Here is a 21,076-nt window from a genome sequence, read left to right on the forward strand (position 1 = left end):
CAGACGAGAAGAGAGAGGCTGAATAACCTGCCAAAAGCCTCAACAGCTCTCGGCAGGGCTGGGGTTTGAGTTTTGACCCTGCTTTTGATGACAACTTTAATGGATCCTCTAGGCAGTGAATGCAGCAGCCGCTCTAAAATGCAGTCAAGCAAAAGGAGTCTCACTGCTGGCACAGCTCCTCGAAAGGGGGACAGCAGCACAGAGGTGGTAAGAAGGAAGCTTAATATGGAATCATGTAGAGACGATGAAGTTCAGGAAAAAGCTTTAACTACTGCTACTTTAAAAAAAAGAAAAGAAAAAAGCCTTTGTTTTTTTTAGACAAAACACACAACTTGAAATAAAAGTTGGGAAGCAATTCCACACTTAACAGTCTTGAGGGACGTAACAGACAGCTGAGAGGCCTCAGCAATTTACAACGCTCTTCACACTTCATGGGGGAAAATTAAGATTGATGTCTCAACTGCACAGGAATAATTTAGGGTAAAATCAAAGATCTCCTAGATCATGTGAAATGGCACATTCTAAACGTCAAGAACACTGAATAAATTCTACTCTGAATAAATTCCACTCCTGGGAAGACTAACTAGTTCATGTTTTAGTTATACTGTTTTATAGCAATAACTTTAAGGACTGCTTATATACATACCATCTAGGAGTAAAAACAGGCAATGATCATGGTTTCTAGGGAGGTCACTGTGTACCAGGTGCACAAAAGCTCTAATTCTAATGCATCATCCTATAATCACCTGTTATATTGATTTTAATATATTCTCTTTCATCTCTAATCCTACCTCAACAAGGCAGCTCTATTTTGAATATGACAGAATAGAGCCTCAGTCAGGTTAAGCAACTTGCCTGATGCCACAGTACAACAGTATGGTAAATGGCTGGCATTTAACCCAAGGCTGACACAGTCTTTTTTTGCTTCATCTGAGTAGAACATGGGATGGGTTTTAAACTGCAACAGTATCACCAAACAATCCCTCCCACAGGAATCTACCTGACAAGTTTTCAATTCTGCAGCTCCTCCCTCCTTCTTTTCAATGCTGGTAGTACCAGCACTGGTGCCCTGACCCACTAATGGGCCCTGACCATTTGAAACATGCCACGCACAGCTCACTGACACCATTCTATGCCACAATGCACTTTGTGTTCTAAAAGGTTAATCAACACAAGAAATTTTAGGACACAACCTATTCAGCACCTGTGTGTAGCTGAACTGCTGGCTGTTGGCCATGACTGGGGCCACAGTTGGGTTTGATAGGGTCCTTTGGTCAAATAGTTCTTGCCAACAATGCTTCTGTTTCAGATGTCAGATAGAAGCAGACACCAAGTAAAAGAACCCCCCATGTGCAATCAGACTGCACTCCTGGACCACTTAACCCTGGTCACTTGTTGAGCTACTTATGAAGCATTTCACCCACCACAGTATTAGTGATATGATGATAAAGCCATAAGACAACCATCTTTTTCCACTTCCCATAATCATGTGTGCAAAAGGCCTGACTGAGCACACATGTTTACAGTTTAAAGGTTTTTCAATAGCTGAATAGCTAGAATCCTGTCTGTTTATAAGCTAACAGAGACATATTAAATACCTCTCTGTGAGTGTTTTAAAGTGAGTATCATTTGCTAGAAGAATTTATCTCAACCTTATGGCTCAGCTTAGTCATCATCCAGGAGGAAGAGCCAGAACTGGAGAGAGAACGAGAATGACAGGTCCTTATCCACCAAGTAGGGCTGAGCAAGCTCACCTGTAAGGTGAGTAACTGTCCCAGGAAGAAAGGTAGAAGCCACCAAAAGTAGTGCTCCCCACCTATTAAGGAAGGAGTCCTAGAAATTCCATAGAAATTGAAAATGGGACAACTCTAAGGTTCTTCCTCGCCACTCAGTGTTCCCTGGCTGGCTCCAGTCCTTCTAAGAAAAAGAGCCCTCTCCTTAGGCCTTCCTCTCCTCTTCTCCCTGCCCTCCATCCCCACCCTGCAATCAAGCTGCAGATGCAAAATAGTCTGGTACAAGGGGGAATGACATCTATTCTTCAGATGGCAGGTTGCCCCAGGACAGTGACATAGGCTTAATATAAATGACACTATCTGATTTCAGAAGCCTACAATCATACTGCTGCAAAAGATAAATAAGAAAAGACTGAGGAAAGTGGTTTTACTTTCTACATTAATTTTATTCATTGCCCTTTAATAAGATAATAAGCCTGAAAACTATTCTGCTTCACTGGAGGGTTCTGACTGTACATTACACACTAAAACCCTAAGGATTACCAAATGTCCCCCAAAGTTAGAATGAAACAGAGTAAGAATTATTTTGGTGTTAAGGTCCCCACCTGGGGCTGGGGTGGTGGCTCAGTGGTAGTGCGCTCGCCTAGCATGTATGAGGCACTGGGTTCAATCCTCAGCACCATATAAAAGCAAACTAATGTATCCACCTAAAACTAAAGATACACAGTAAATAAATATTTAAAAAAAAAAAGTCCCCACCTGTCTCAGCACTTAACACAATGGTTCTATACTCATATCTATTTTTTTTCCTTTTCAACTTCCAAATCACTTCCTCCAGTGCTTTCTGATTTTAGGAAGAGAAATCTACCTCTTAGTTTTCTTCTTCCTTAAGAATGTTCCAGCTACGGTTGTTGTTGCTACCCCATCAGATCCACAGGCAGCTCTCAGGTCTGGACTAGGGCATATTAAGCTGCCATAATGACAAGAACCATACAGAGTAACATTTCTCTTGAGTCAAACACATACTGACACAGAGAGCAGGAGAAGGGAGAAAAGAAAGAGAGAGGAGGGAGGGAGGGACAGAGAGGAAGGGGCAGCTTTCCCTTGGATGAGTGCTGCAAAAAGGGAGCAGCTCCCCAAATCCAGAGAAGTAACCCGTTTTTCACCACTCCTACACATTAAAAGGTTCTCTGAAATTCTCTGCCAACAGGAGAAGAAGATTTTTTTTTTTTTTTTAAGTGGCACTGGGGGCTGGAGTACTGCTTAGTGGTAGGGCATGTGCTTAGCTGGCTAGAGCCCAGGGTTCCATGCCCAGCACCACACACTGTGCTACTGTCACCATACAGCTTTCCTGTGGAGCTGTTAGTATCTCTAAACTGTTCTAAATATTCATTTTGTTTTCTACATCCTATGGAAAAATTAATGCAGATTTTTTTTGTCTATTTGGACACCCAATGCAAAATCAACTGACTGAATAAAAAAGAGTCAACTCTAACATTTATTTATTTATTTTTGTAGTACTGGGGGTTGAACTCAGGGCCTCACACATGCTAGGCAAGCACTATGCCACTGAACTACATCGCCAGCTCTGAGCCTAATATTTACATGTAAAAAATTAATAAATGTGATACCAATACTTAAAAATATTTTTGAAAAAATTTTAACATTGTATCTTAAAATTCTCAATGACCCAAGGACTTCCTACAATGTCAAAATACTTAACACAAATTAGGAAATTGAAAAACAATTTCTGAAAGTCATGTATATGCAAAGTAGAACACAGAACGCCTTTTTTTTTTTTTTTTTGGTACTGGGGATTGAACTCAAGCGCACATACACTACCACTGAGCCACATCCACAGCCCTATTTTGTATTTTATTTAGAGACAGGGACTCACTGAGTTGCTTAGGGCCTTGCTTTTGCTGAGGCTGGCTTTGAACTTGCAATTCTCCTGCCTAAGCCTCCTGAGCAGCTTGTATTACAGGTGTGCACCACAAGACCTGGCCAGAATGTTTTCTGATTGATAATGGAGTACTTGCGGATCTTAAAAAAAGTACTCTCTTCTTTTTCTATTAAAAAAAAAAAGTGAGATCCTTTAAATTCTCATTCTAAAGCTCCACAGCTAATCCCTCTAATATAAAAGTCTCACCTTGAACCATGCTTAAAGATGAATTTATTTGCACTGTCTTTGCATGGTATTATGTTGTGATTTTAATAAAAAACAAAAGCTATGTTATAGCAACTTCTACAGGCCCCAGGTATAAAGCTCCACAAACTATTTCCAGTGATCTCTAGCAGGGGACTTCACCAATAGGAAAAGAATATTCTTTTTTTTTTTTTTATTGGATGTTCACAACATTACAAAGCTCATGACAAATCATATTTCATAGATTAGAATCAATTGGGTTATGAACTCCCATTTTTACCCCAAATACAGATTGCAGAATCACATCAGCTACACATCACATTTTTACATACTGCCATATTAGTGACTGTTGTATTCTGCTACCTTTACTATCCTCTAATATCCCCCCTCCCCTTCCCTCCCATCTTCTCTCTCTACCCCATCTATTGAAATTCATTTCCCTCCATGTTTGTTATCCCATTCCCCTCGTAAACTCTTATATATAATTTTGTATAACAATGAGGGTCTCCCTCCATTTCCATGTGATTTCCCCTTTTTTTTTTTTCTCCCTTTCCCTCCCGGAAAAGAATATTCTTGACTTGCTTCTAAGGCTACATTTAGAGCCAAACCAAACCAGAAACGAGAAGGTATATGGCTAGTATCCTTCAGCTAAAATATACTCAATGGAATGGTACACAGATCTGAATTACAAACAAAATAATTTTGACTAATGGATCTGATAATGAAAGTCAACTGCCTAGCTTCCATCTCTAAATCATACATAAATGAAAACAGAAGAAATAGAAAATGTCCAAGTGCAGACAGGTGCATTAAAAAAAAAAAAAAAAGAAAGTCAGCTTGCAAAGCTAGTTTATGTCCCACTCCACCGTAGTGTGTCCAGCCAACAGCTGATAGAGGGCTTTTGAAAAAAGGGGGCAGAAAACCTGCCACCTCTGATTGCCAGGCTATGTCCCATCATCTGGGCAGAGCAATCCTGGTGAGACTCCTGCATGGGCAGCTTGCTGGACTCTGCTGTCACCCCTCCTGAGCTCATAGCTGGCCTCCTCCATGCACTCTCAGGGAAAGCACGTATTAAGATGGTGCTACCTAAATGCATCCTGAAAGTCCAAAAGGCACAGAGTTACTGGCTGGGCCTGTGCTGTCACCAATTCAAGCCAGAAGGCAGTTGCGATTCACTGCTACTTCCAAAAAGAACACAGACAGACTCTGCTCAGCTCTCAGAAGATTTAACTATATGCTATTTGGATTATTAAAAAAAAAAAAAAAAAGTTCACAAGGCTCTTGCCGCAGTCTGGCTGGGCACAAATTAACCAAGCCACCACAAAAACTTGTAGATTCCAACAGCAACTCTTTATTCCCGAACTCTCACCGGCACTCTACACGCACGTTCTGGGGAAAATACACTCCCTCCACTGGGCTCTGCATACCAAATACTCTCAGAACCCCGTGAGAACTCCACGGGAACTCAAGGAGTGGGCGCCTGAGGCAGCAGGATACGCCCTATTCCCAGCAGGATCTACCCTAAACCCGGAGCCGCCCTAATCCTTGAGCAAGGTCACCTTTCAAACCCAAACTCTCAAACATTCATGCAATGTCACTGCAAATGACCTGGGTCCAAGGCAAGCCCATTTCCACAATGGAGAGTCCTCCCTCTAAGCAACATTGGGTAGGCTGACAAGGAAATTGCCATGCGTCATTCCTACTTGGCTATGGCTCTCAGCAGGCTCTAGGTTCAATCCCCAGCACAACCAAAAAAAAAAAAAAAAGTTCTGTCTCAGGATTTAAAAGACTTTTTAACACATCCTCTAAGCAGAATCTCTCCTCCCTCTCCAGGCAACTACTCCCTTATCTCTGAACCAAGGCACTTTCCATAGTCAGTTCTGGTGCTGTGGTGAACACATCTGTAAGAGAGGGGTAGGGACACTCAAGTTGAAAACAGACTTTGGACAAAATTATCACTGAATTTGGTTTCTTTTTTGGTACCAGGGAATGAACTCAGGGGCACTCAACAATGGAGTCACATCTCTAGCCCTATTTTGTATTTTATTTAGAGACAGGGTCTCATTGAGTTGCTTAGCACCTCGCTTTTGCTGAGGCTGGCTTTGAAGTTGAGATCATCCTGCCTCAACCTCCTAAGATGCTGGGATTACAGGTGTCCACCACTGCACCCGGCATCACTGACAATTCTTTACGAAGGTACTTCACTGGAGAATAGCAGGCATTCCTCTGTTCAACAGAGCTGGACTCCCTGTTCCCTCCCACACTGAGGGAGAAGATGGCTTGCAACTGAGCACCATGTTATTAAACACACATGCACACATGTGTGCACATACAGTTTAGCATTAGCAAGATACATGTGGCAAGGAGTGTAAGAATTGATGTTCCTCTGGGAAATGCAGATCCACCTTTCCCATCTCATCTCCAGCTCACTAAAACACACACTTTTAGCTGAGTGAAGTGACAAGACCATTCTCACCATCTCAGAGACAATCATCCAAAATCAAGTAAATTTTAATTCACACAAACTTATGAATTTTATGATGCAACTCTATTTGGTACCTAGTGAACACACTACCCATGACTTTGTGCCTGTCCTCCGAACACACATACTCAAAATGGTCCTCTGATCACAAGAAACAAGTCTGTCATTCTATGTTACCAGGACAGCATCTCTGCTTCTGCATGGTTCTGTGCTGGCAATTATTACAAGCTACTGAATACTAAGCCTTACCTTTCTGAGGTATGGATTTTACTGGAAATCTGGGAGGAATAGTTAAATAATTAATTGGGTAATTTAGAACATTCTAGCATTAAAGTAAAAGGGATACATTGTAAAGCAGAATTTTTTAAATTTATGAGAATGATTTAAATAAAACAAGAGACTGCAGAGAACTTCTAATTCTGCTCCCTCCTCCTCTACCTCTGCGCCCTTCACTGGTCCTCTCTGCTCTTCTGTGGTGTTAGGGGTACTTAGTAGCAGTTTGAGAATGATATCCTGCCACAGATCAACTCAGTAAATGTTAGCTGAATGGATGATAAATTCTCCTTTCTGGTGGAGTGGAATTTAAGAAGAAGAGACCTCCTCCTTCCCTTCCTGGCAGCAAAGTGGAGCAGGGAATGTCTGGAGAAGCCTGCACAAGCCGGCCTGTCCTCCTGGTTCAGGAGGGACACTCAGGGAGCTGTGAGGAGTTCTCTGTATCTAAAAGCAATCCTGGAAAGCGCAAACTGGCATGAGAACTGCGTATTGAGGTATCATCCTTGGCAGAGGAGACCAAAGTAGCTGTATACCGTGTAACAAAGAAAGACAAGGGCAGGCATGCCTTCTTCCTTCCATATGCCTCCTGTCTGAAATGGATTATGACACCACTCCTTTCCCTGAGTACCTGTAGGCACAAGAGGTAGGTGGAATCCTGTCTGGTAAACTCACATCCTAGCCCTCATCCACTTAAAGAGTATTTTGCTCAAGAAGTTCTCTTGCCTCAGTGAGCTCATCTCCCAAAATGGTCTGGGCAAATTTGAGCAGGAGCCGCCAAAGGGGCTGCAGCTTTCATTTCCTGAGACGACATCAAACACAGCAGGCTCTCCATGCTACTGTAGACCATTAACCTCACTTCTTGATAGAGGAAAAAACTGGTGGTCAATCCAGTGACTCGCCGTAAGTCTTGCAGCTGGTATGAGCACTGGAATACAACCCCAAGATGATTCTATGATACCATGCTGCAAAGAGATGCCAAGGAGGAGGCAAAGTCCTGGCCAAGCAGCTGCTCAGAAGCTCCCAGAAGCAGTGAGCAGAGGTCATGGTGCAGTCATCTATCTCTCCACGCATCTTCTTCAGCAGAGAGGCCTACTCACTGTCAGTGAATGTTCTGGCTAAATGAGAATGGGCTTAGGGATCATATCCTTTAATCCAATGTTTCCTCTACAATGTAGAATAGGGAGCCATTCTAGATTAAAGGAGACTAAAGAGCTATGATATCTAAATGCAATGCATGACTTTGATAGGCTCTTGGATGAAAAACTAAAAATAAAAAAAAATTTAAGAGATGATATTGGGGAAACTTGACTACAGTCTGAATGTTAGATGAGAGCAATTAAATTTTCTGAGTGTAAAAAGAATGCCTTTATTTTAGAGAGAAATACACTGAGGTATTATTTACAAATGAACTGTTACAGCTATAACTGATTCTCAAATGGTTTAGCAATTAAAAAAACATGCATACATGTTCATATGTTTCTTTTTTCAGTATTTTTTTTAGTCATATGTAGACACAATCTTTATTTTATTTTTTTAATGTGGTGCTGAGGATTGAACCCAGTGCCTCACGCATGCTAGGTGAGTGCTCTATCTCTGAGCCAAAACCCCAGCCCCTCATATATGTATCTTATAGGTGTAGGTATGTGATGGATGTGCTTGCATGTGTGTGCAGGGAGGGTGGGGGGGAGGGAGAGAGGAGGAGAAGGAGGGAGAAGAGAGGGGGGAGGGGGGAGAGAGGGGGGGAGAGAGAGAGAGAGAGAGAGAGAGAGAGAGAGAGAGCGCGAGCACACAAGCATGCACAAATGATACAGAATATTGCTCTTATCTCCGGGTTTGAAAATTTTAACTACAGGTTTGAAAATTTATCAAAATAAAAAGCAGAAGAGTAATAAAAAATGAAATATATAAAGTTTAACTATCAAGAAAAAAAAAGCAAAGAAAATATATTCTTAGTGAAAAATCAAAGATTTCAAACAATGGGTTGAAAAAGCCACATACCTAATGCTGGGTGACTGTAACGCATCTGACCTCTTTAAGGATGTGACAATGAGACATTTTTTATCTGGCAGAAATTCTGGCTTTCAATCTTTTTTCAAAAAATTAATTTTATGACCATTATATTATAAACAAAGGCCGCGTGAAATTCTAGAGACTTCTAGAATTTGTGGGTGTTTCTGAAATTTCTCGTTGTGTGCATGTGTTTGTGGATTTGTTTTATTTAAAGAAAAAATTTTTTTTGGTGTCGGGGAACCCAGAACCTTACAAATACTCTACCACTGAGTTACATACCCCTGGTCTTATTTATTTTTAAATTTTAAATTTAGATGTTTAATTTAAAAATTTTTTCAATAAAAGACAATTTTCATTCCTGGTCTCAAAATACAGTAAAAAAAAAAAAAATGTTACTAGTGTTACCTGGTTAGATGATGCAAGCTGAGTGTGGAGAACAGAGGTTCACATTCCTATATAAAGTACTTGGTAATAACTAGGAGACAGTGCTATTTTTAATTCAATATAATTTTTATATTGATTGATTATGGTGCTGTGGATTGAACCAAGGGTCTCTCAAATGCTAGGTATGAGCTCTACAACTAAGCTATACTCTTCTCCTTGAGAGCCCTATTTTAAAAAACAACTATAGAAACTGATCCTATGAATGGATAATAAAAAAAACCAGGTGGCACATATACACAATGGAGTATTACTTGGCCATAAAGAATGAAATTATGGCATTTGCGCTAAGTGGATAGAACTGGAGACTATCATGCTAAGTGAAATAAGCCAGACTCAAAAAGTCAGCAGTCAGATGCTTTCCCTAATATGTGGAAGCTAGTTCAAAATAAGGTAATTCTATCAAAATAGAAGTTGAAGGGAACTGAGGGAGAGGGAAAAGCGATGGGATAAGGAAGAACAATGGGAAGAATCTGACTGAGCTTTCCTATGTACACATATGAACCTCATCATTGTGTATATCCACAAGACACTAGGAAAAGAAAACTATAAGTAAATGGCAGAAAGATCAGTAAAGGAAGGGAACAGGGGGAGTGAAAAGGGGAGAGAGAGGAAGGGGGAGTGCTGGGGACTAAATTAGAGCAAATTATATCCCATGCTTTTATGATTATGTCCAAATGAATTCTAATGTTATGTACTACATAAAAGAACCAATAAAAAGCTAAAAAAAAAGTTTAAAAACTGATCCTGGTAAAGTTTTTGAAAATTATAGGAAAAGGTTATGAATTATGAATGCCTTTCACATATTATTAATAATATGGTACACCCCATGTGGTCAATTCAATAAATTTTATTTGGAAAGAAATAAGTGTTATGGCTTGGATCTGGAATGTTCCCAAAGTCTCAGGTATTGAAGGCTTAGTGCCTAAGGCATCAATGTTTACAGGTGAGACTTTTAGGAAATGACTGGATCATGAGGGCTCTGACGTCATCGGTGGATTAATCCACTTGATGGACTGATACTCTGAATGGACTACTGAAAGGTAGTGGAATCTGTAAGCAAGTGGGACATGGTCAGAGGAAGTAAGTCACTAAGGGTATGCCTACTAAGGGACTATTTCCTTCCTTCCTCCCTCTGTCCTTCGGCCCCTCCTCCTCCCCCATCTCTGCTCCCTGGATGCCACAAAGGAGGCAGCTTTCCTCCACCACACCCTTCCACTACAATGTCCTACCTTACTCACGCACAAAACAACAGAATTAGCCAACCATGAACTGAAACTTGGGAAACCACAAGCCAAAACAAATCTTTTCTTAGGTTATTTTTCTCAGGTATTTGTTATAGTGATGAAAAACTGACACAAACAGTCTCAATATTTTATCTAATTAATTTGATGTTTAACTACAGCTCAACATCAAAAATCCTAGGCTAGGCTGAAGCCAAACTCCACAGTTCATTCATGTATGACCACAGGCAAAAGGGAAACAGTTATCACAAATGGAAACAAAATCCCCATATCACTTCTTGACGTATATAAGCCAAAATCTTAAACTGACAAGTTTTAACAAGTGACAGACGCCAGAAGGTTAAAAAAAATTGAAGTGAAATTTCAAAGAAGCAAAATTATAAATAAATAAAATTACTCAGAAATAATTAAGAAAAATTACTCTGAGAAATAAAATAAACAACTTTGGGGACTTTGACCACTTAAGACTGACCCCACACACTCACACACTGCAAAAAACACACCCCTGTCCAATAAGAAAAGAATCTCTCCCACAGGCTGCAGTAAAACATGCTTTTGGCTCAAGGGAAACAGTTTGTGTGAGAGGGTCTAAAGAAAAGATATAAACATATCCATTTTAAGGCCTTTCTGATCTGCCCTCCATGTGGCATCAGGACACTGTCAATGAATAGAGAGTGTGACTTTCAGTCTGCATCTAGGAGCATCATTACATTTGCTGATCACAGAAGAACAGTGAATTTAAGAATGTACCAGCTGGGGTTGTGGCTCAATGGCAGAGTATTTGCCTGGCACATGTGAGGCACTGGGTTCAATCCTCAGCACCACATAAAAATAAACAAGATTAAGGTATCGTGTCCATCTACAACAAAAAAAATAATAAAAAAAAAAAGCTCAGGGTGTGGCTCAGTGGCAGAACACATGCCTATCAGGCACCAAGCCTGGATACCCACCGCCACAAACAAAAAGTTACTGAAATTAGCGTGCAGCAAGGAGAGAAGGGGGGAAAGTGGCTTTACTCAATCAACATGACTTACTGCATGATGATTTAAAAATTGTTTCTTTGGCTATAAATTAATATTTTTTTAAATGATTAATTATTTTAAAATGTTGCGGGGCGGGCGGGGGGGGGGGGAGGCGGCAGCTGGGGTTGTGGCTCAGCAATAGAGTGCTCGTCTCACACATGCAAGACCCTGAGTTCGATCCTCAGCACCACATAAAAATAAATAAGTGAAATAAAGGTATTGTATCCAACTACAACTAAAAAATAAATATTTAAAATAAAATAAAATGTTGCAAATGGTAAACAATCTAATCACCAATCCATTTTCATGTGAAAGGTAACTGGGAATTTGTGTGAATTTTATACCCATTTATGGTTTACCTAAGACAGGTATCAAATGAATTATAAATTAAGAAGATAACTCAACATCATTATAATTATTATTTAAAACCCACAAAGAGCCAGGCAAGGTGGCATGTGACTACAGTCCTGGTCGGTGGGTAGGCTAAAGCAGAAGGCTTGCTTAAGCCCAAGAGGTGCAGGCAGCCTGGACAACACACAAGATCCTTAAAAGCAAACAAGCAAGCCAACAACAACAACAACAAAAAAAAACAAATAAAAATTCTAATATGGCCAGGCCCAGTGGCACATGCCTGTAAACCTAGCAGCTTGGGAGGCTGAAGCCCTGAGCAACTCAAAGAGACCCTGTCTCTAAAAAAAAAATAATAATATTCTAACATTTGGTCAAATATGCCAATATTTAAGAGCACCTGAAAAACATTTTTATCTGTAATTTCAGCTGTAAGATATAAGTATTAGGGCAAATATATTAAAACAAATTACAGAGATTTTTGTAGCAGAAGCAAAAAGGAAAAAGTCCTAGAGAAGCTACTTTTTGTATAAAAAACTGCTTCATATAAATAAGTGTATGCCTCAACCTGTGGGGAGGTTTGCTATGTTTTTCTATTCTGGAAGGAATAAACTGGGTATTGAGGTTGAAGGCTCCACTTATGCTCACATAATAATGACTTTTCTTTCAGGGGAGAGTTCTAAATCCTCAACCAAAGCAAGCAAACAAATAAAAACATCCCAGCAAAACCATGGCAAAAACAATTGGTAAAAGTGTTCCCATTTAGAAAATTCGCAGCACACCCCACATTGACTGAATGAACCTGCTGCCAGGGCATTTCAAGGTTCTCTGCAGCCTGACTCCTCTCCAGCCACAGAACAAACAGCAGCTGGCTGAAAGAAAACAAAAAGGTCAGATCACAAACAAACTGCAAAAAAACCCACAGAAAAATAGAAAGTAGAAATGAATAATTTCTTACACTGTAAACTGCTATTCAGGGTGGCTTTCAATCAACCACATACAACTAAACAGAACTGTATTTTTCTATCATTTTAAAGATGAAGGCTGAGAAAGCTATCTACTTAGGGCTAATTTAAGTGCCTATACAGAACCACCAATTATACAGAGCTATATACAAACTTATATTTTTAAGTCACAAATGAAGAAAAGAGACTATCCTGGGTCGGGGTAGAGTTCAGTGACAGAGCACAGGCTTGACATGTACAAGGCCCTGGCCTCAATCCCAGCGACTCCCCTGCAAGATTCTTTATGATTTTTAGAAAGAAGAAAAACAAATCACAGACCATAAAAGAAAGAGAACAATTAATTAGTCAAATGACAAATAAGGAAAACCAAAACCTTTAGTTTCTTAACCCATCACTCTGCTTCTCCAAAGCCACCCAGAGCACTGTGCTGAAAAGCCAGATCCAGACCCCAGCAAAGCCAATGGAAGGAACACAGAGCAGCAGGCTGGCCAGCCACCACCAGCTCTGTGACACTGCCATATAGACAATGTCTGTCATGTGACCAACCTTACTCTTCTGTTGCACTACCCCCCAAAAAAGGAAAGAAAAATGAAAAAAAAAAAAAAAAGCAAAAAATGTTTCTGTGCCATATTTTCTTTTCATTAAAGAACTAAGCCATGGGGGGATTTACCCACATCAAAAGTACTGAATGCCACCCAACCATGAGGACTGCTCAATAAAGGTATTTACTTTCTTGATGGTTCCCTCTTTTATTTATTTATTTTTTTAAACATTTTTTTTTTTAGTTGTAGTTGGACACAATATCTTTATTTCACTTATTTATTTTTATGTGGTGCGAAGGATCCAGGGTCTCGTATGTTCGAGGCGAGCACTCTACTGCTGAGCCACAGCCACAGCCCACTCTTTTAAAGAATCCCATGAACACCAAAAATCAGATCATAAGTTCCTATTCTTACATTATCTTCAATCTATGTATTTCCTTTAAGTTGTATGTTAGTATTCCTTTATTTAAAAAAATCAAATTAAAAATTCACTGTGAATTTCTAATGCACTTGGTTGCTTTATCTCTGAGGGGTGACATAGAGCAATAAGTCCAAGGTCCCACTGTCTTTTAAAGGTCAAGGATGAGAGAGCCTGGTCTGCTTAATGGGCAGTTTATACTCTGCACCTTAACAGTTTGCTCAGAAATGAATGCTGCTATCCAAAAAGAACAGGGGGAAAGAGGAGTGTCTAGACAGATCAACGCAAACCCGTTCCCATTTCTGAGAAACCCCAAGGCACATCCTACGTGATGGTATGTTTTTAAAAAACTGGAATGTGGATCAATAGTAGAGCACTTGCCTAGCATGCATGAGGCCCAAGGTTTGAGCTTCAGCACTGCAAAAACAAGAAAGAATACTTGGGAAGTGTTCAGGCAGCACACATTCAAACATTCCTATACTAATCAGAGAGGACAGCTAATAAACAACACATCACACATAATGTAAGCTTGAGTCAACGAGTTGAAGTCATGACAAAACTATGAGATTAAAAAAAGCCAAAAATATGAGCCCAAAATATCTTTGGCTCTCTACTGCCTACTGAATTATGAGGCTTAACAGATTCAAGTAGAGATCCGTGTACTTAAAAGGTTAAATTCAGTTAAAAACTCTAAATAATTCTGAAAAGTCTTTAGGATCTAAAAATAAGTGATTTCTCTTTTTTTTTTTTTTTTTTCTGGACAGCATAAGTGAAAATGCCCTTAATTGCGTGCAAAACTCAGTAGGACAAGGAACTTCTCTTCCACTGGAGATAAGAACATGAGTGCTCTGAGTGCCAGCGTGGGGGGAGTCTGAGAGGGGACTGCCGCCTCAGCACATGCAAAACACAACCTCAGCTTTCTCTTACACCAGAAGAAACCTCAGCTCAGGACTCACAGGGAAACCCATGGGACCCCAAAGATGCCTGCTCTGCCCACTTGGCCTTACGGCTCATCCACACTCTTTTACGAACTTGACCTTCCAGGTGAAGCAGCACTAAAACTCATCTTAGAATGGAGTGTATGTAGCTCAGGGGAAGAGTGTTTGCCAGAATGGTAAGGCACTGGGTTCCATTTCTAGTATGAATGTGCGCCGGCACGCGCACATACACATACACAAAGCACGCATCTTGTAGGTTTTTAAGGGTTTTGTTCTTTAACCTGACAAAAATACTTTCAAAACTTCAGCAAATACAGTATATTATTAAAATGAGAAAACATTGTAGTGCCATAACTGCTAAATTATAATATAAAATATACTATTATATATGTTATATATAATGTAATTCAAACTTTACCAGATGAATTTCCTTTTACCTGGGCTAGGCTTGACCTGTCATACCTACATGAGGGAACCACTGAGGCCATGTCCAGTGGATTCCGCCACCATTGTTGTTATGGTCCCAGGCTGGGTGTTCTGTACAATCCTGTATTTATTATACATACTAGGATATACCATGATTGCTGAATTATGACTCAACATGTTATCTAGGTGGCTATGAACCAGTGCTACTTTTTTAGGTAATTCACTAAAAGAAAAATCTGCAACTCTGCTGGGGTGTGACTTAGTGGTAGAGTGCCCCTGGGATTCCCAGTACTGCCCCCCTCAAATGTGTGTGTGTGTGAGTGTGTGTGTGTGTGTGTGTAGTATATAATTTGTGTGTGTGTGAGTGTGTGTGTGTGTGTGTGTGTGTGTGTGTGTAGTATATAATTTGAGGCTATTTACCTGCAAGGCCGATCCACGGTGGCTACAGACAGCGCACAGCACACAATGGCCATCTGCTCTGATGATGTAGGTACAGGGTAATTATTAGAAAAACATGAGAATGCAGAAGGCCCATGAGAAGAGCAGGACCAATTCATGACATCAATGAGGGAACTAAACATTTTAAGTCCTAGCTATTTTATGACATTGAGATAGTAAAGATTTAATTTTAGAAGCAATAACACTACCATACCTATGTTTTAAAAAGAAATGGTTTTTAGGGCTAGGGTTGTGGCTCAGTGGTAGAGCACTTACCTAGCAAGTGCGAGGCCCTGGGTTTGATCCTCAGACCACATAAAAATAAATAAATAAATAAATGTAGATATAGTGTCCAACTAAAAAATAAATATTAAAAAAAATAAATGGTTTTTAGAGATGAACACTGAATGTTTACCAGTGAATATGATATGGCTCTAGAATAGGCTTTAAACAAAAGGGAGGGGGGTGTTTAGAGAGGTGACACAGGATCATCCCCCATAGTGGCTGGTGGGGAAAGGGGAATACATAGAGTTATAATTTTTTCTTTTTTACTATATCTTTATATTTTTTCCCCACAATAAAAAATTCAACCAAACCATCAACCTTACTGCAGCAGCCCTCCTCTGCCCCTACCCATATCCTCCCCACACTAGGAGACTGGCCATCGCCATGGTCCTCCCTCTGGTGACACACAATACTCTGACCTTTGATGTTCCAGTGGGGTTCTCCAGGCAGCTTCACTAAAGCAAAGCCTGGGTCAGAACATCACTCCACTTTTGCTATTTCAGCTCAATCAAGAGCTGCTGTAATGTACACTCTGGCAAACCTAAACATTTCCTTTTCTTTTTCATATGAAAAACTAAGTAAAACAGAATGCTTGACAGACAATAGATTAAGTCCCTCTCCCTCCTCTCAAGATTAATTAAGACAAGGCTAGAAGAGGGACTCAGAGGCTGCTTTTGCTAAAAGCACTGACTCTTCATGGGCTTGCAGATGCCTGATGGGTAACTAAAAGCGGGATAAAAGCTTGGCATCTCTGCTTTCAAACTGCATCTGTCTCCTTGTTCTACCTTAAACTTTCGGTCAGAGTCCTGCTTGACTAGCCAAGCAGACATATTAATCGTTTAAGGAGTGTCTGGTATCCCTCCCCCTTCAAGGCTAAAGACACCAAGATAAAGAGTAGGTTATTTTCAAGATTTTTCAGGGACTTCATAATCAACAGATTGTCAACTGTCAGTTTTTACAACATCCAGTTCCCGATCATCAGAGCCACACCTAAACTGGAAGGAAGGTTCACTGTTGACCTAACTAGCTTCATTTTGCTTTTCTGACTTATTTTTTCTCTGAGTCAATCTCTCATGAAGTCACTTTGGATTCTAGGAACAACAGAATGATCAATAAACACCTTGTGACAAGAGTCAAAACTAACTCCAAGCAGCAACAACTTCTAATCGCTGACAGGCTCCACATGACCGATCCTGAGATAATCGTCAACCAGGCCACTGACCAAGATCACCACCTCCACAAGTCCCTGACCTTTGCCTCTGTTCCTTCCCTATGTAACCCCACAGTTCTTGTCAGTACCCTGGTCCTTTGGTTCCTTCCCAGTATGACCATATTAAATAAATTCCTTTCCTATCTCACCACAGCTTTTTTCTATTTGGTCTTTGGGGCAAGTGGCAAGACCTGGTTTGCTGCAGCTCCCAAAAGCCAGGTTTCTGACCTGGGACTCTTGGAACAGGGCCTAACCCTTGGCTAAGACATGGTGTCCAGAATTTGGCTCCAGAGGAACTTCCACACTCAAGGGATCAGGGGTTCAAGCAACAGCAGAGCAAAAGCATCTCCAAACTCAAGCTCTTGCAGCTGTTCTGTGAAGCAAAACAGGGCCCCGTGTCATCCAGTCCTCCAATCTAGCAAATATGTGACACACAGTAAGACCTGTATATAGTCATGCATCGGTAAATAAACACACAGGACTGGTAAACACCAGTTCACACCAACAGAGAAACGTCTCTACTTTCCAGCTGGAATATTTGTTAAATATTACAAAAGAGCTAAGTATAAGATAAAAATAGCCCAGCAAGTAAAAACAAGAAAAGCCCAAATGCCAACTACTACAGGAAGATCTTCAGCGGCAGATCTGATGTGCACCACACTGGGAACCAAACAGAATCCTGGTGGAGGTGGAGAGGGGTGCAGAGGTTCCACCCTCCAGAAATATCAGTGTGCCAGATCTCAGGTATTCAAAATAAGGAAGAGCTTAAAGCCAGGGCTGAAGAGCAGCAGTGGGCTAGGACTGTCCTTTTAAGGTCTGTAAGAAAAATCCTACCCCAAACCTGTTGTACCTGTGGGTGTTAAGAAGAAGAAACAAATCAAGGAAAAGGTAAATAGCAAAGAGAAACTGATCAAATGCAGTATTTTAAAGATTTTCTCATTCAGATTTAAGAAAAGCAAATTTGCACCCATTTGCTATTCACAAAAGACACATGCAGAGCAACTCAGAAGAAGGGAGGTAAAGGATAGGCACTAACCAAAACAGGACAGTGCTGATACGATTAAGTCAGATGAGACAAAAATAAAATGTGTGTGTGTGTGTGTGTGTGTGTGTGTGTGTAAAACAAACCACTAAATAGAACAATAGCATTACACTATGCAAAACAAACACTGTCAGAATTACAAGGAAAAAAAATCAATGATTTCTCAACTATAGTAAGAGTTAAAAATATATACCCAGATTACAAACTTACAGATCAAACAAAAGTAATTAGTAAATATATAGAAAACTGGAACCGCATGAATAAGTCTGATCTGTTGGAAGTATAGAACTCTATCTTTACAATTGGAAGATAACACTTTCAAGCACTTTTGGAATTTTTACAAAAACTAAGTCATAAAGCAAGACTCAACAAATACCACCAACTATCTTAACCACATTCTCTAACATAGTGCAACAGCATCAGAACCGAGGGTAGGGACTGTGTACGAATCAGAACAATCTTCACTTTCTGCCCCATTTCTCTGCACAGTCAGAGAAGCCCATCCTCCCACTGACCTAAAATTAATACTGCACGTATGGAGAGAGAGATCTGATTCAGGAAACGCTACACATTTATACAGAACATGGAAGGAGAGCACATTTTGAAAGCAAAGACAGCACAGGCACGAGGAAAACAATCTGCTTGTCCCTGTGCACTGCTCAGGAGAGACTCAGAGATTAGGGAGACAAAAGACGCAGTCACTGGGGGTGCAGAGAGGTCCTGGAACAACATGTCATTGATTAGAAGTGGTAAGTAGAATTAGATTTCTCATTTTCTTAGCCTAAGCATATTTAAACATTATACAAACTCTTGCTTTTCCAGGGCTAACATCTAGTTATGAATCCTTTTGCTCTTCTTTATCAGTATACCTTCAAAGAGCAGAGGCCGAACCAGCTCGTGTTATCACATCCTTGGTCCATCACTGGCAGTTCAGATAATCAAGATTCATTACCAGGTACACTTTCTTGTGCAAACATGAATTATGAAAAAGATCTTCACTCCTAGGGGCAGCTGTTCATTGCTGCTGCTAAACTGCAACATTACAATTATTTGATTTATCAAGATAAATCAAGATAAGAACATGGAGGTCAAGCTCAGTGTAGTCACTTTTCAAATGCTTGCAAGCACTTAACAGAGGGAAGGACAAGGGGGAACAATTCCCTTAACTAAAATTGGGAATCCAACGAAATGTTAGGGGAAAACTCTTTAAATGTACTTAAAATACTGTACTGATATATTTTTATATACCCCTCTCTCTCTATAGATAGATAGATAGATAGATAGATATAAAATTTCCCAAACAGTATTTGTTAAATGGCTCTGAAGCAATATTAAAACTAAGTTATGTAACTGCTCTTAAAAATTTCTCCAAGGGGTTAACAACAAAACACAGCCCCAGGTACCACTTAGATCCTTTTCTCGGTCTTATGTGTATCTTTCCTCATCCAATTTTTCTATTTCCAGACATCATAACACTAGCCCACACATAAAAGCAGACTCTTTCTTCATCTGTATATCAAAATGCAGCTCTCCTTTAAGCACCATAGCTCAATATGGCACATGAAAAGGGAAAAAGGGGGATCTAGTTTCATGAGAAAGGAGACGGATTTAAACATCGACCAATTTTAAGTCTATGATAGAACTTACTGCTGCTAATCAGAACGCGAAGGCGGGTGTTCAGTGAAGCATTTGTCACTGCTCATCTGAAGTTATCCAGAATACTCACAGATCATCTCACGACAGAATTTCTATGTGAAGATCTCTGAGAAAAACATCCAGACGGCGTCTTGAGCCAGTCTCACTAAATGCAACCTCTACAGACAAGGAAGTGTGGATAAAGGCTGTTCACCAGGAGAAGAAAGGTGCCCCATCTGCCTGAAAGATAAAGATGTCTGGAAGACTCAGGCCGGATCTGAAGCTGTTCGAGACTTGTCAGTTTCCAACACTAAATGCAATAAGGTTCCACTTGATGAGACAATCAAAAAAGGGGCAAATCCCCTGAGACTGGAAGGTGGGGCACCACTGGTTTTCAGATAGAGGTAAGGTGTACAAATTCCACTCAAATAAAAGCCAGTGCAGCAAACCAGCGGTGACTGCAGAAGCAGTTGCCAGACCGATGAGTGAAGGCAGTGGCATGCAGCTGTGCTCTCTGCTGGGGCGTAGGAAGGTCCCACTCGGCTGTCCATCATGTTCATGTCACCCTTTCTTCAGATCACCCACCTGTCTGCTGATGACAGGGCAGAGCCACTCAGTGAATCCAAGGCTTGGATCAGCTCAACAGACCTCAAAGCAACACTTTGTTTAATTATAGGCTCCACCAGGAAAAGATGGTACTGATTGTCACAGGTACAGAGGTGAAAAGGAAGACTACATAAGGACAATGAGCGTTCTCATTTTGATTTGAACCAAATTTGCTACATGTGTTACTTTTTCCTAGTGCTGTCAAAAGAATTAAATGAATCGTCCACTGCTTTTCACTTATTCTCCCATCTTAAGTCACTTCCTTTCTAAAGGGGCCAAGGTACAAAGAAAGCAGCTGAAATGAACAGGCTGATAAGAAAACTACACATCCAGATTTTCTCAAAGCTCATTACCCAAAACAAAAGTAAAGGCAGAAACACTCAAGAGGAGGATGCAACTGCAGAAAAGGTACCAAGGAAAAGAAGAAATAGGGCTGGGGTATGGCTCGGAGTAGAATACTTGCCTAGCAAGCCTGAGGCCCTGGGTCAGATCCCTGGCACTATTAGAAAGAAAAGAAATAGTACCATTTTCAATTAAAGTCAAACTCAACAGTTGCACCCTGAGCCTCCATTTGCCTAATGAACCTGCTCTTGGAGCTACGGTCTATGCCGGGCTAAGTTACCTGCTGGGCCAGGAGAGGCTGCAGGAAGTCCATTTTTGCAGCATTGATCCTATGGGTCAAAAACAAGAATGACTCCTGCAGTCCTGCCAGAGGTGTCTCTTTAAAAACAGATAGGAAGCAGGCAGCCCAGAATTCCTTTGCCCTAAGCACTTTAGGCTGCTGCATATCCTGGAGGAGAAATGAAGGTGGAAAACAACTCGTGGACCAGTCTCTTAGAGTCATGTTCCTTGTCTCCCTGAATGCTGCACTG

At 40.6% G+C, this 21,076-nt stretch overlaps 1 protein-coding gene across 4 annotated transcripts in view; it reads right to left on the bottom strand.

Annotated features, from left to right (window-relative positions):
- Positions 1-21,076, bottom strand: part of PARN (poly(A)-specific ribonuclease) — a 151,103-nt gene that overhangs the window by 45,473 nt on the left and 84,554 nt on the right. For 2 of the 4 annotated variants that reach the window (XM_081297949.1, XM_081297948.1), the window contains exon 23: positions 12,502-12,571. The exons of the other annotated variants lie outside the window; for them this stretch is intronic. In XM_081297949.1, the coding sequence (XP_081154075.1) occupies positions 12,502-12,571 (70 nt within the window). The remainder of the gene's footprint in view (positions 1-12,501; positions 12,572-21,076) is intronic. 4 annotated transcript variants of the gene reach the window in all.

This window comes from Spermophilus citellus, assembly GCF_964194105.1.
Source record: "Spermophilus citellus genome assembly, chromosome: 6".
In the NCBI taxonomy this organism is placed as follows: domain Eukaryota; kingdom Metazoa; phylum Chordata; class Mammalia; order Rodentia; family Sciuridae; genus Spermophilus; species Spermophilus citellus.